This window comes from Saccostrea echinata, unplaced genomic scaffold (genome assembly GCF_033153115.1).
Source record: "Saccostrea echinata isolate AGI-Se365-2 ecotype Australia unplaced genomic scaffold, CSIRO_AGI_Sech_v1 ptg000001l, whole genome shotgun sequence".
NCBI lineage: Eukaryota > Metazoa > Mollusca > Bivalvia > Ostreida > Ostreidae > Saccostrea > Saccostrea echinata.
In genome coordinates this window covers 51,628,764-51,643,932 of record NW_026889750.1, presented here as the reverse complement: position 1 = coordinate 51,643,932, position 15,169 = coordinate 51,628,764, and the positions used below count along the sequence as shown (strand labels likewise).

Genomic DNA, 15,169 nt, shown 5'->3' with positions numbered 1-15,169 from the left:
ATTTTTAATTTCAGTTAAATTTTTATTTGCGATGCTCTTTCTTTAACTTTTTTCGCTCATGTGCAACCCCTAAAGGTTGGGAATTACATAATTCCCTATAATGAGCAGGATGCATGAATCAAAGCGTTAAAAGATATAAAATAGAACAAGTACTAGCATTGAAATATCAACATGTTATGTGTTCTAAACAAGTTTGTATACACTACTTTTACAAGAATCATTCTTTTTCACGATTGGAAACTGTGCTTCATCTTATGAAAAGTAAATTCATCGATGAAGGACATCTTTATTAGGTTAAACGATTTACATGTATTTTCTTTATGTAAATGATGAAAACGAGGCATTTCAGAAAAGTTAGATCTCAAACAAACAAACAGTAATTTACCGACATGATCGAAACACATGCTAAACAAAATGCAAAGTCGGACACTTTGGAGAAGTCAACGCTCTAATGCCAAATCTACTCTTTTGAGCATTTTACATTGCTAATTAATTCTTTTCGATCAAATACTTAGTTTTAGGTATTATTTATAGTCGTAGTGAATGGTTCCGTACCACGATCTCCGTTTGTTAAGTCGTAAGTCGTAAAAGTCACACCGCCATAAAAATCTTGGATCAAAATGGTATTTGATCAAATGTAACTTTCGTAAATTTCATAACACAACAAAAATACACAACATCAGCTGTGCTGTAATTAAGAAGCTTACAAATACCACGTATTAGTAAACCTGTTGTTGTTTACACAAGTGATGTGGACTTTGGTACTCTTCATCATTCTAAACGCTCGCTCGCTGATACAACGTTAAGTAGTGTTTATAGTTTGTCTGGACAGACTAAGGCCATTATAGTGGCGGGTATATATCGGATGATATTTTCAGTTATCAATTTGTTATTTCACCTTGTGTTATTTGTTATCGCGGAGTCAGACGTTGTGGACTATGAATGATACCCATAATTGGGTATATAAGCCGTTTGACAGCGTGGTACTCGGTGTATATGAATTATTAGAACTCCTACACAGTGCTTGGAATATGTTCGACTCTACAACCACAGCCAAAGCCATCGGTGGTGTCGGCATCCCCGATGTTTGTTACACGGAACTCTTTCAGAGGCGATATCTGTTTTACGGTATGGAATGCAAATACCATCTTTTACCGGCGTATACATTTCTCAGATTTTAATAGCACACCTCCTTTTTAAATTTTGAAGTTAGATTTTACATCTAGCATTTTTTGACAGGACAATGCCTGCTGACGTTTGTGGTGAAGATTTATGGTTATGTATTAATTGGATCTATGATTCTTGGTACGAGTATTATACTCATCTAAAATTAACTTTTTCTTTATTCTTATGCAAGCAAGCATTAAAGTAGTCTCCTTCAGACAGATTTCAATGTTTAGTGTCCCTTAATATTGCGGAAGTGTCCACTTAAAGTCATTAATTGACGAATAACATGCCAGAAAAGCACATGTATTCAATAAAATAATGTTCTTATTGTAGGACAAATTCCTCAAATTTTTAAAGTTCTCAAAAGACGGAATGGCTCTGGAATCAATGTCATGAGCACGCTTCTCATGTTAGAAGCATCATCCTCAATAGTAGCATACTCCGTTTGGAAGCAGTTTCCGATTAAGTAAGTCATTAAGTATAAGCAAATTAGAAATACGTGTATATATATTTCTATACAATATGTTAAATATTATAAACTTATTATATTAAAATATTATAATATATGCTTTTATGCTTTTTCTGTGGTAAGCTTTATAACTTTAAAATATATATATATATATTTATATAGAACAAGTTTGTTCTACAACGGTACCTGTCTATATGCATATAGTATCTTTGTAAACCAATTTCTTTGAAGCTTGTCAAAATAGTTTATCTGTTCAAAAACATTTATTAAAACATTTTCTCTGTATTTTTCAGTACTTGGGGCGAGAATCTCGTGTTTATGGTAGAGAATGTTATCCTGGTTTGCCTGTTACTGCAGTACAACAGACGCCCTCTGTCGGCTCTACTGTTTATGCTGCTCTATACTGTAGTTATGCTGGCGCTCCTGCTTCCTCTGCTGCCTACCACTTTCCTTATCTCATTAAACATTCTCAGCATGCCTGTTCTCAGTGTTAGCCGGGTAAGTCTTCAAATTCTCTTTGATGATGACATGTGCAGTGTTAGCTTTGTAATTCTTCTTTTTGATGATAAAATGCGCAGTGTTAGCTTTGTAATTCTTCTTTCTGGAGATAACATGCGCTGTGTTAGCCGGATAAGTCTTCTCTATGATGATAACATGCGCAGTATTTGACAAGGATTACACTTTATTATTGTCAATGTATTGTACTAAGGTAACATAGTGCAAATAATACAATGTACAAGTTGTTGGACCCTCCCCCCCCCCCCGTGGAAAAGGTTTATCCATACATATTTCATATGTTTTATGATATATATATAACTTGACCCATTCATATTCGAAATTATTTTTTATGTCTCTAAGAAACCCATTTTCCACTAAATATGCTTTCCTGTCAATTTAAAAAACAAATAATAAATCAAAAAGTCATTCAATAAAATAATTGAATTAAATGTGTTGAAGATGATATTACTGAAACATTATTTTAGAAAAATATAACTTTTCAGTGAACTTTGATGAATGAGAAATATATTGTCTCAGATCGGGGGACCGCCATCGCCTTGTACACCCCTTTCTTTATTTATCAAATAAGCACAAAAAACACAATTAATACATAAAAATTACAAATGGTTTACAGTTCTTGTTTAGGATCTATTTCATTAACGCAAAAGGAGCTAGGACAATCTGTTACGCAGGTTTGCATTGTGATTATTAGACTAGCGAAACAGAAGGAACGGACGTTGTTAGGATCGCTAGTCTACTATTATTTCATTTGTTATTTGCCCCCCCCCCCCCCTTACACTTAACTTACTACGCAAACTGACTTTACAACATTTTTTTTTGAGTCTTTAGTTATTTATTCACTTTTGAAGTGGGTTATGCATTTTGCTGTCGCATGTTAACTAAATATTTTAAAAATGATTTGAGGATAACAGATCATACTTAAACGATGTTCACTGAAAACAATCATTGAAGCCATCCAAAAATTAAGGGCCACAATAGGTGAGAACAGCTGTGTACCAAATTATTGGTCACTAATTACTGTATATACACAGCCACAGGCGATAACTGGTATTTTACAGGTGTAGATGACGACACGCTAATTACCGTGCGCATATTTAAGTTATTTTTTGAAAATATGTACTTTGAAATAAGAAAAAAATACACATCCGAGTAACCGAGTACCATTTTTAGTATTCGATACTCGGACGTTCGATCGAGTACCCGGTTAACCGGGTACTCGTTGACATCCCTTATATATATATATATATATATATATATATATATATATATATATATATATATATATATATATATATATATATATATATATATATATACTATAGTACTGCACATTACAAAAAGATAGTTGTTGGAGAATGACAATACAGAAGAAAAAAAGAAAGAAATGTTACATGTTACAGATATTTCTTAGTGCAAGGGCTTAATAAACATATAATTACATAGTTCTAAAATTACATTGTTGACGCTCAACATAAAACCTCTTGCTAATGTCGCTTTTGACAGCTGGAAATGAATTTTTATTGAGATAATGAAAAACAGATATCATATAATACATATTAAATTCGTATAAAAACATTCAGCCATGATGAAAATGAAGTCTGTCATAATTTCCGTTATAATCCTCTTATACACATGTACTTTGGATGTTCTTATAAACCTAGGGAACTTTCTTTAAAATATATAGGTCCTTATATAAATAAACAAAATAGCTATTTAACAAGAAGTAGACAGAATAATATGTTATCTAGAGTGTTAAGCTTTAATTAATGTAAAATAAAAGAGAAAGTTAGCCATAGAAATACCGGTTGTTAGTGCGAGAGGCAGAAACTAATTAAAATTCTAGTCATATATATAAAGAATTCCAAATTCATTCAGCTAAAATGCAAATTTAGAAAGACCATTATACAGTGACAAATAAAAACGTTTTATGTTGACACTATAATTAGAAAGCCTAGTTATCTTCCTTCAAGTTCAATTTATTCACCCAAACCAAAATATTGGTACATGGGGTTCATTAACAACATATATACATTATATACAATCTGGTCAGAGGTACATATACAAAACAAAAAACATGACATATGATTGAAAAGGAAAATAAATAAATAAGAGAGGGGAAAATATATATCAAGGAGGACAGACAGCATCATAAATTTTTAAAATAAACATACATAATTTTTTCAGCATTTTTTCATTTTTGGTTGACATTAATTCCATAAATTTAATAACATTAGGTCTGTGGTACAAAAACCTGAGGTACAAATGAATGCATAATTACGACATATACACACATACAAATAGTAATTCTCACTTGATAATTGCTAGCGCTCTCGAGCGCTAGCAACTACGTTAGTCTATATTTCTGAAATACGCATGCTCGACTTCACGGTCGGGGATTCTGGGAAAACTACTGTAGATACAATATAGACTGTACGATTACAATTTCGTTTTGTCATACAAAATTAGAAAATGATCCGAATTTACACTGGCCTTTCCTGTCTGATATGCGCGATATACATTTCGTAGGTTAGAGACAGTCAATACCAGTCTAGATCAGGATTCTGAATTTTTTTTTAAAATTTATTGTCTAACCTACACATAAAAGAACAGGAAAAAATTTGGCCATATAATGCCAAGATTCTAGATATCTAGCTTTCCTTACAGTTTTACCACCTTAGTGGATAATTCCGGCAAGCTCGGAAAAAACAACAACAACAACAACAAAAATCTTTCTCAGAGTATGTCTGAAAGACATGTCAATTTAGTGTTTATCATCTGAAATACATATGATCTAAAGTTTCGTGTATTGTTGTCTAATCTGCACGTAAATGAACAAAAAGTAACAGTAACTCGGGTTTTATAAAACCAAGACTGTTATTTCTAAAGTTGTAATGAATGCAAGCTTTTCTTATCTACCTTCATGGATCTTTCCGGCAAGCTCGGAAAACCGCGGCAACCTCGGATATGTTTTCCGAGCTTGCCGGAAAGGCCCGAAGGTGCTCACTGGTTCTACTCACCTCGAAATTGAAATTACTGTAAAATACAGAATGCTTAAAGCACAGTTAGGAGTTATGCCATTGCCGACGTGAAGCACACTCTTAGATTCACCATTCTGAATTGTGCCCCCCCCCCCCAACTCAACCCCTAGTGCACCAATCTGCTTTCCTATTATAATTAATCGATTCAGCAAATTTAACAAATGGTTCAGATATCTTCTTCTGTATTATATTATGCTACAGCGCTAGCTCACCAATCTTTTTAAAAGATAAGCTTGTAATAAATATTACGGTACAGTATTATCACGTGACTATTACGCACGTGATGCTTTACTCTGTGGTCAGTTCATTATGGATGTCCATTTGTGTAATCAGTTGTTACACTAAATGAACTTTACATCAGTTTATCGGATTAAAGATATGCTGACAGGTTATCGAATTAATAAGATTATCTTGAATTTTGTTCATCATGCCCCCGCACATGAGTCTCCATTATGGTATTTTAAAAAGATATTTTCTTATAATTCTACAGATTATACAAATATACAAGTACAAAAATACAAATCATTGATGTAAAAAAATTGATTTATTAATATCAGGAAAAAATCAAATAAAATCCAATCTCTAAATCACATGTACATTTACCTTCATATCTCGCACATCTCTTTATCCAGGTGATGCAAATCTACACGAATTATAAGAACCATGGTACTGGTCAACTGTCCGCGGCCACAGCCTTCCTCAGCACGTTCCAAAGTTTCGGGAGGTTCACATCCTCTCTTCTACTGACCATGGACAAAATAATGATCTTCACCTTCGTCCAGGCAAGTCTGTTGAACATCATAATCACAGGTCAGATTGTTTACTACAGAAGGAAAGAAAAGAAGGTCAAGAGAGTGACGTGAAACACTGGAGCAATGACAGGACTCAGCGTGTCCTGAGTGTTACATGAACAACTTCCAGATCAGGGTTAAGAAATCTAGTGTGCCAAATATGATCACTGCATAATCCTCCCAAAGTGTAAAACATGACAAAGTGCATAGCCACGTGATCAGAATGTAGAGATCTGTAAGGGCTACATGTATGTTGTTTTAAGGGGAATTGAATCCGCCCACTTGCAGTAAAAATCTCAAAGACAGAACTGAAGATTTGTTTATGACATTGAATTATGCCTGTTTGTATATATATATATATATATATAGGATCTCCCATGATTTGTAGTTGGATATGATTTTTATCCAACGAGTTATGTGGGTTTTTTTTTTTATCCCCGAGCCTTGGCGAGGGGATAAAAACACACAACGAGTGGGATAAAAGTCATATCCAACTACAAATCATGGGAGATTCTTTTTATCCCATGTTTAATACTTCACAACCAATGTTTAACGCTGTTTTATATAGGACTCCACTTTATTCTACTTCATCACTCTAACGCAAAAACCATTGTGACGTCACAACTGCACTTAACTGTGGAATATAAAAAAATTATCCGATGAGTCATATCCACGGGATAAAGGGGTAAATATGGGATAAATTTTTTTCTTCACTGAATACAACAATGTAAAATAAAATTAGTTGCATTCATGCGACATGAAGTGTTGTTTATGATGGTCTCATTAAAACAATTGGTAAAATTACTGTTATCTTAATGATTGATCTCAAAACTGAATAAAAATACAGAATTTTATGGGTCAGCAATTAAAAAATTAGAATCACTGTATGAAAATCAATAAAATTATCTTAAGCTGAAGTTTTTAATGGGGAAACTAAAAAACACGTTTAAAGTTTTAATAAATGATGCTGGATGTATTGACAACGATGATTACGATTGAAAATGAATCAAATTTTGATAAAATGCTTGAAAATACCATAATGAGCACATTTTTGTGAAACGTTTTTTATGAATAGAATTCTTTTAGAACTTTTTTCATTGCAATATTTACGTTAAAATACAAGAAAAGCCTTCTTTCTAAAGTGTAAGCGTAATCATACATGTGTGAACTATGTTCATACATAACAAATTTATAGTTGTTTAATCGTCCCAGGTGATGACATATTTCGTTGAAATTGTATTCCTAACAAAATTCATTTTCGTTTATTCACAACTTTACCTGACAGGTACCTGAGCAGAGATTTTGTAAATAATTTATAAAGTCGGTCTCTTAATTAAAATCCACACGACGCTTAAGCTTTTTCCATTAATAAATTCAAACTTCCTGACCTTAGTATTGTATGAATTTTATGAAGGAATGAGGAATCTTCGTATTTCATGATCTGTAAAAGTGGTCATTGGCTTAAAACGGTGCTAGATCAAAGATTTAAAAAACAGAAACTTATGCCTGATCAATCATAGTGTCAAATCTTCAAAGGATTTTTTTTGACGATTTTGATGTTACATGTATAGCTCAGATGAGGGAAGTTCCCGAACCGCTGTCAACAAACCTTATCGTCCGAATGCGAGGCCTGACAAAATACTCCACTCTTCTCATACTATTCTGGATTGGAGCACTAACGCTTTATATCAGTTTTCAACAAAATGAAAACGACAAGCCAAAAGTACTTGAAGAGAAAATACAAGAACAGAACACCGCTCCCCTGATCTTTATCGGGGGAGTCCCCCGCAGTGGGACTACGTTGATGAGGGTGATGTTAGATGCCCATCAGGATATACGATGTGGCGAGGAAACACGTGTTATTCCGAGGATTTTGAAAGCTAGACATGAATGGACGAAGTCTGAGAGGGAGAGATCCAGATTGGCCGAGGCAGGGCTTAACGACCGTGTGTTAGATTCAGCTGTGGAAGCATTTATTATGGAAATAATTCAAAACCACGGCGATCCAGCTCCATGGCTGTGTAACAAAGATCCTTTTACATTGAAGCACAGTACTTACCTCAGTCAATTATTCCCTAGAGCTAAGTTCTTATTAATGGTTAGAGATGGACGAGCAAGTGTTCATTCCATAATTTCCAGAAAGATTACAATAACCAATTTTGATCTAAGAGATCCAAAGAAATGTCTGGAAAGATGGAATAGCATCATAGAGGCGATGTATAATCAATGTCTTCACATCGGACCACATCGATGTATGCCGGTGTATTACGAACAGCTCAGTCTTCATCCGGAACTCTGGATGCGGCGAATATTAAAATTCTTGGAGATTCCTTGGAGTAACAATGTGCTCCATCACCAGGACTTTATAGGAAAAAAAGGAGGCGCTTCTTTGTCACAGTAAGTAACCAAATAACGAATGTAGAAAAACGATGACCAAACGTATATAAAAACTAAGGAAAACATCATATCGCCCGATATTAAGGGGAGGGGGGGGGGTCGGTTTTCAAGAGGGTCTTTCTCGAACACTTTCACAGTATATAAAAACAAGGGGAAATGGAAAAAAATATTTATCGTTAAATGCATTTTTAAAAATAAATTTAGAATTTCATGTGTTTATAAAAGTAAATTTGTATTATTGTTTTATGATATTTTTTACTAATCCGAATTAGGTGTAACCAGTTATGATTTTTTGATATTGCATTGTGGAAGACCTGAACACTTTGTCAGAATGGATTCAGTGTTTTAGAAATATATGGAAAAAATCGTATTAGAAAGTTAAAAGGCAATATGTAAACCACATATCTTACCGTTTTCATTAAATCGGAAGTGATGATACATTTAGTTAAAATGACAACGTGAACGATCTGTTATGGTTCCAGCAGACAAAAGCTTGTAACAATATCGTCTTTGTTTGAAAGGCTCATGATTACAATTGTATTTTATAAGAACTTAGTTTAAATACTACTTCCGGAAATCCAACCTATTCTTAAAGTTTACTTTCTAAGGATGAAATTCTTAAAAATCACATTTCAGTCTTTTTTAAAATTTGTAACATTACAGTCAACGAAGTAAGTTCGATCTACCCTGCCTATACTGGATTCACAAACTATATAAAAATTCTAACAATGATTAATTGCCGGGTCCAGCAACTGCTCTACCAAGTTCTTATCTTTACACCTCACAAAAACATTAACTGCTGTAAAGGAGAAACGCCAGACGTACTGTAAAACAGCATATTCGGTAAAAGATGAAAATCAGATGCATGGTGATTCTCATAAAATCTAAAGATCTTTTAGAAAATTTGAAATCACAAAATTGTTCTAAGTCATTAACATCCAAACGTATGCCTTTTCTATACTTTATACAATGACATATGGAGATAATGAACAGTGTTCAAGCTCAAAAGTTTATTCAAACAATACAAATCAGGAGCAGAGCAAATATGGACCTCTAAAACATCGAAGATGGGATCAGATGCCATTGAGGAGTGTGAATCCCTTGCCGACAGGTCACACCCGCCGTGTGCTCCTTGTCATGATCGGGGAAAAAAGGAAAAATCCTTAGAGAACTCGGTGTGTAAATAATGGCCTACCAATTAGTATGATAAATGTCAGTCAGCATTTGACTTAATGATAGACTGTATTTGCTGACAAGGTCGATGTATCCACCATAGAACTTGCGAAATGATGACATTAAACGAGACTGTTCATATTCTTGTTTCATCAACTTGTTTGTCAATAGCTTGCATCGTTTTAGAAATTGTTCGTACGTAGAGCATACTCTTGCGTATCGAATCAATTGAGAGACATAAACCCCATATGTAGGTAAAAAGGGTATATTGCTACGTAAGTAAGGAAGGTTGACGATTGAAAAGTTGAAGTCATCACGTTTATCATAATGCTTGGTTGTTACGTAACTATTAACGTCTTTTTCTAGTAAAATTTCCAAATATGAAACGGATGTTTCAGATTCTGAAATATCTTTTATTTCAAGCTCACTGGGATATATCGAGCCGACATATGAATGAATTGTTAATTGATAAAATGTTGTCGATATATTTCTAAATGTCGAGTTGAAGGCTACAACAAGTGTCTTTTTCTTCTCATGTATAAGATTTTGAATAAATTATGCTTCATATGAATACAAAAGTAAGTTTGTTTATAACAGGGCGCAATTGGTTCCTATGGAAATTCCGACAAATTGCTGGAAGACCTGGTCTCCAAAAACTACATCGATATTGTTAATTAGAAGCACAAGCATCTTTTTAATGTCAACTTCAGAGTACGTGTGTGTATAATCAGAAATGTTTTTTAACAAAATAATGCTGCAAATGACTAATGACAAAGTAAGTAAATTTACGAGTTTATTTTTATTTAAAAAGCAGCTGTCAATGATGTCAAAAAGCCTGGACTATAATTTATCGTGGGGAATGGTTGTATAAAGTGTTGATTTTGGTATAATTTTGTGATTTCAATTCTTTTAAAAAAAGTTCCTTGGAATTTTTAAGTATCCACATCTTATTTACACCACTTCTCGAATATATTGTTGTACTACTCCTGAAGTTTCTCCTTCACCGTTGTTAATATTTCAGTGAAGAGTAAGAAAGAGGCTTGGTATAACATTTCCTAGAACCCGCTATGTATCTTTGTTTGTAAGGATTTTTATGAAGATTAGGAATCCAGTATAAGTATGGTAATTCAAATTCATTTTGATTGTTGAGAATATTAAAAATATTTAAAACTGACATATGATTTCGAAGAATTTCCTCCTTAGAAATGGGGCTATGGGTATAAGTTGGATTACCACTTGCAGAATTAAATCCCAATTCCTCTAAAATACAACTAAAATAATGAGCCTTAAGCTTGCAAACAAAGATAATGTTGTTACCTGCTTTGCCAGCTGGGAAAAGTACCAGCTGATCGTGTAATCTAATTCTTTTCATATAAACCTCTGAATTATTGAACACAGAAGGATATATGGTTTTCATATTGCCCCTTAATCGCTTAAACGCGAGATTTTAACGTCCATCTGATACATTTAATCCATTCTGACAAAGTGTCAACGTCTTCTTTTTCATGTTTGGCCCATCGCCTGGCGTAATCTTCCACAGAATCCATAATATTTATGAAATTATGACGCCAGTTGAAAGCTCGAGATTCCCTAAATTTTGGCCATTTTAAAATGGGTAATTTAAGGTCCTCATTATGAACTGTATGTGCGTCACCAGTAATGAGGTGTCCAGCAAGACTATAGTTGTAGGGTAAAGAAGAACCATTCCTCATGATAAACTAAAATAGTCTTTTTAATATCATAAACAACTGCTTCTTCAATAAAAATGGAATTGAAATTTTCATATATTGTGATTGGTCATCTACAATATTACTTTGTAGAAAATCACTCTGATTGTACAAAAAAGAAATCTGAAGTTGATATCAAAAGGGTGTCAGAGTTCCTCATATACATCTATGTAGTCTATGGAGAACAGGTCTTCCAAAAATCTGTTGTAATCAGATGGGCACTAATTGTGCTCATAGCCGACCTGTTTAATATTCCTATGAAGCAGAAATTTCTACTTGAGAGAAAAAAAAACCCACTTACTATAACAAGGGTTACTTCCATTCATATGTCGATTCGATTTATCCCAGTGAACTCGAAATAAAAGACCATAGAATCTGTCACATCTGTTTCATATTTGGATGCGCTTCACTAACTTGAGACTATAAGAGCCGACTTACAACTAAGCTGTATGACAAACGAGATGATTTCAGGTTTTCCATCATCAACTTTCCTTATTCGACTTTCACCTGCATTTGGTGTTCATACATGTATCTCATAAATTTTTCGATACTCAACAGCATGCTCTGAGAACGATCAGTTTTCAAACCGAGGTAAGCTACTAACAATTAAGCTGATGTTACAGGTATTTCAACAACCCTGTTTAAAGTGGGCATTCCGTAAATTTTATAGTTGTTACAATGACCTTGTTAGCAAATACAACCTATCATCGGGTCGTATTTTGACTGATATATTTCATACTAAATTTGGCTACGGGCTACTTCCCCTACCTCATCAATATATAGGGTTCACTGCCGGTGTGACCGGTCGATGGTGGATGCTTTATCCTCTTAAGCACCTGATTTTATCTCTGGAATTTCCATGTGTTATGTCTTGTACACAGATTTGTATTGTTTGTAGTTTTTTTTTTAAATCGATCATTGTTCGCCACCTATTTCACACCATTAAGCTTTATTCAGAATATTATATAAACTTTTACTATTTTGTTTCTTTTTGTCACATGTTAATTTTTATGTTACATGTGAATACATTGACTTTCTCTTCCCTTATGAAACTGTTATGATGTCTAAATTTATATATCTATTACCTTTTCCTGATTCTATAAAAAATAGTCTTAGATGTACTCCAAAAGAATTGTAATTGTAAATTCGTCTTCATCAATTTATTTGCGACCTTTACACTTTATGAGTGAAATACAAAATGAGTGACCACAGGGCCATGATTTTATATGTCGTTATCGGTTTCATGATCTGCTCAGCATAGAATAAGAAAAACTGTCGAAGTCGATGTAGCCTAAATTAATAACATTTGTTTTTTTTTTACAGGTCAGAGAGATCGACAGACCAGGTGGTAAAACCAGTCAACCTTGAAGCCCTCAGTAAATGGGTGGGGACATACTCTAGCAGCACAGTCAGAAACATGGCGAAGATAGCACCAATGTTGCGGAGGTTAGGGTACGATCCTGAACTAAACCCTCCACAGTACGATCATATGGACCCAAGGATTGCGGACAATACTCTTCATCTACAACAATACAAGAAGTATTGGAGAAATAAAGGGATAGATGTCACAGATCAGATGTTATAGGTTAACATGTACAAGATCCGTGTAAATAGTAAGATGAGCCTTCTATAAAAGTTTACATAAATCTATGTATTAATACGTTCCACAAAAATTACCTCAGTCTATATTCACCTGTGAGAAAATGGAAATGAAAAAGAATTGTTTAGAGATGAAAGGGTCTAGAGATAGTTGTTTGTTTGAATTACACTGCAGTATTAATGTATTATAGCTCAAAGTAAATTATTTGGCAAATTCTACGCTACCATTGTTCATCATAACCACATAAAATCATTTACAAAAAGGAAACTTGATACTATTTGATAATTAATGCGATGATTATGAATTAAGATGAACGCATTGCCTTAAGGACAATACATTTACATTTCCCCTGGATAATAGTTATACTTCACAGCCGTTTTGATTGAATTAAAAATACCGTACTACATGTGATAATTTGTTTGCATGCTGGTAATGACTTCTTGTAAGAAGTACATACATGCAACAAACAGCCAGGTTTCTATCTTGTCCAAATCTTTAGGGACTGGGTTACTGTGTCAAATTTGTACAAGTAAAAATTCAAATACTGTGTCTGTAATTAATGTGACAGAACAGTACTGCCAGTAAACAAAAGTCAAATTAATATACGACACCAATCTGCAAAGAATAGGAGATAAAAGTTCCTTGCATAATTCAACCCGTCCAGAATATGTTAATTCGCCTTTCTCAATTTATCAGTTGGGAAAAACAATGTTCATTCTTAATTAGAATTATGATGAAGCTAAATATGGAATGTAAACGTAAACAGAATTAATTATGACGTTCATTTATTAATTTATTTGGATTTTTTGACATGTTCAACGAATTATGGTACACGTTTCATACCAGGATAAACATACCATTAATTTTATTTTTTATATATTTTTTGTTTATTTATATAGGTTTTTTCTTCGTTTTTATATAATGGATAAGACCTTTTGGTATATTTTACCTTATTTTTATTGACAATTAGTTGCCATTTACTTAATTGTAGACTTTTCTTTGAAAATGAATAAATCAAGATCCCTGTTACATATCACTTTCAACTCACAAAAAATGCCTCATTTATTATACCCCCGCTCCGAAGGAGAGGGGTATACTGTTTTCCCCTTGTGTGTCTGTCTATCTGTTTGTCTGTCTGTCTATCTGTCTGTCTGTCCGTAACAAATTTTGGTCGCAGTTTTCTCCGCAACTACTCATTGCAGGTGCTTGAAATTTTAGCACAATCTTTGTTTAGGCATGCCATATGATGGGATTCATTTTTGTACGAATTCGATGTCAATTTCCTGTTTATCCGTGCGTCTGTCCGTACAATACAAAACAAATTTTGGTCGTAGTTTTCTCAGCAACTACTCATCGCAGATGCTTGAAATTTTAGCACAATCTTTGTTTAGGCATGTCATATGGTGGGATTCATTTTTGTACGAATCTGATGTAAACTTCCTGTTTATCCGTGCGTCTGTCCGTACCATACATAACAAACTTTGGTCGCAGTTTTCTCAGCAACTACTCATTGCAGATGCTTGAAATTTTAACACACTCTTTGTTTAGGCATGCCATATAATGGGATTCATTTTGGTACAAATCCGATGTCAACTTTCTGTTTATCCCTGCATCTGTCTGTACCATACATAACAAACTTTGGTCGCAGTTTTCTCAGCAACTACTCATCGCAGGTGCTTGAAATCTTAACACAATGTTTGTTTAGGCATGCCATATGTTGGGATTCTTTTATTACTAATCCAATGTCAATTTCCTGATCATCACTGTGTTTGTCCATAACTGAACTTGTGTATTCACATCAGAGCGGGGGAATTATTATTGAGCATTGGCTCACAGACTTCTTGTTATTATAATTTATATTTTCAAGAATTTATGCAAAGGGGGAAAAAAATTAAAGCTTCCACAACAACCGCTGCAACGTGCCTATGTTATGAACATTAATTGTTGATTTAGATTTGTTTTTGTTGTTTTTATTTCTTGTGCTGACGTGATTGAATTGAATATTATGCTTTTCATATTGAAAAAATATTTTTTTCTTTGATTCTGATTTCAATTATTGTGAAATGAATACATGTATATTTTCATATTTAAAATTTTTATATTTTATAACAGAATAACTTTATTGTAAAATAAAAGATGAAAACAAATTTTTCATATTGAAAAAAAAATATTTATTGTGATAAGAAACTTTATTATTATAAAATAAAGCCTTGTTACTTCGTTACTTCTTTTTTTTTTTTTCTTTATTCATACTTGTATTAGTATGTTGATTAAACACGTTGAATGAA

At 33.5% G+C, this 15,169-nt stretch overlaps 2 protein-coding genes across 2 annotated transcripts; both read left to right on the top strand.

Annotated features, from left to right (window-relative positions):
• The first annotated feature begins 790 nt into the window (after positions 1-790).
• On the top strand, positions 791-6,788 carry LOC133180689 (mannose-P-dolichol utilization defect 1 protein-like). Its single transcript, XM_061315159.1, has 5 exons — positions 791-1,128; positions 1,240-1,305; positions 1,501-1,633; positions 1,930-2,134; positions 5,826-6,788. Exons 1-5 carry the CDS (start codon positions 939-941, stop codon positions 6,054-6,056), a joined length of 825 nt encoding a protein of 274 aa, XP_061171143.1. The 5' UTR covers positions 791-938; the 3' UTR covers positions 6,057-6,788.
• Positions 6,789-7,478: 690 nt separating this feature from the next.
• LOC133180679 (protein-tyrosine sulfotransferase 1-like) lies at positions 7,479-13,987 on the top strand. The gene is made up of 2 exons (XM_061315149.1): positions 7,479-8,381; positions 12,605-13,987. The coding sequence occupies exons 1-2, from the start codon at positions 7,561-7,563 to the stop codon at positions 12,864-12,866; spliced, it is 1,083 nt and encodes a 360-aa protein (XP_061171133.1). The 5' UTR covers positions 7,479-7,560; the 3' UTR covers positions 12,867-13,987.
• The last annotated feature ends 1,182 nt before the right edge of the window (positions 13,988-15,169 follow it).

Bases quoted from the DNA above. Each gene is read 5' to 3' on its own strand.
- LOC133180679 (XM_061315149.1), top strand. From the start codon at position 7,561: ATGAGGGAAGTTCCCGAACCGCTGTCAACAAACCTTATCGTCCGAATG. The intron at 8,382-12,604 runs GTAAGTAACCAA...TTTTTTTTACAG, and splicing joins GGAGGCGCTTCTTTGTCACA to GTCAGAGAGATCGACAGACC.
- LOC133180689 (XM_061315159.1), top strand. From the start codon at position 939: ATGAATGATACCCATAATTGGGTATATAAGCCGTTTGACAGCGTGGTA. The intron at 1,129-1,239 runs GTATGGAATGCA...ATTTTTTGACAG, and splicing joins GAGGCGATATCTGTTTTACG to GACAATGCCTGCTGACGTTT. The intron at 1,306-1,500 runs GTACGAGTATTA...TTCTTATTGTAG, and splicing joins AATTGGATCTATGATTCTTG to GACAAATTCCTCAAATTTTT.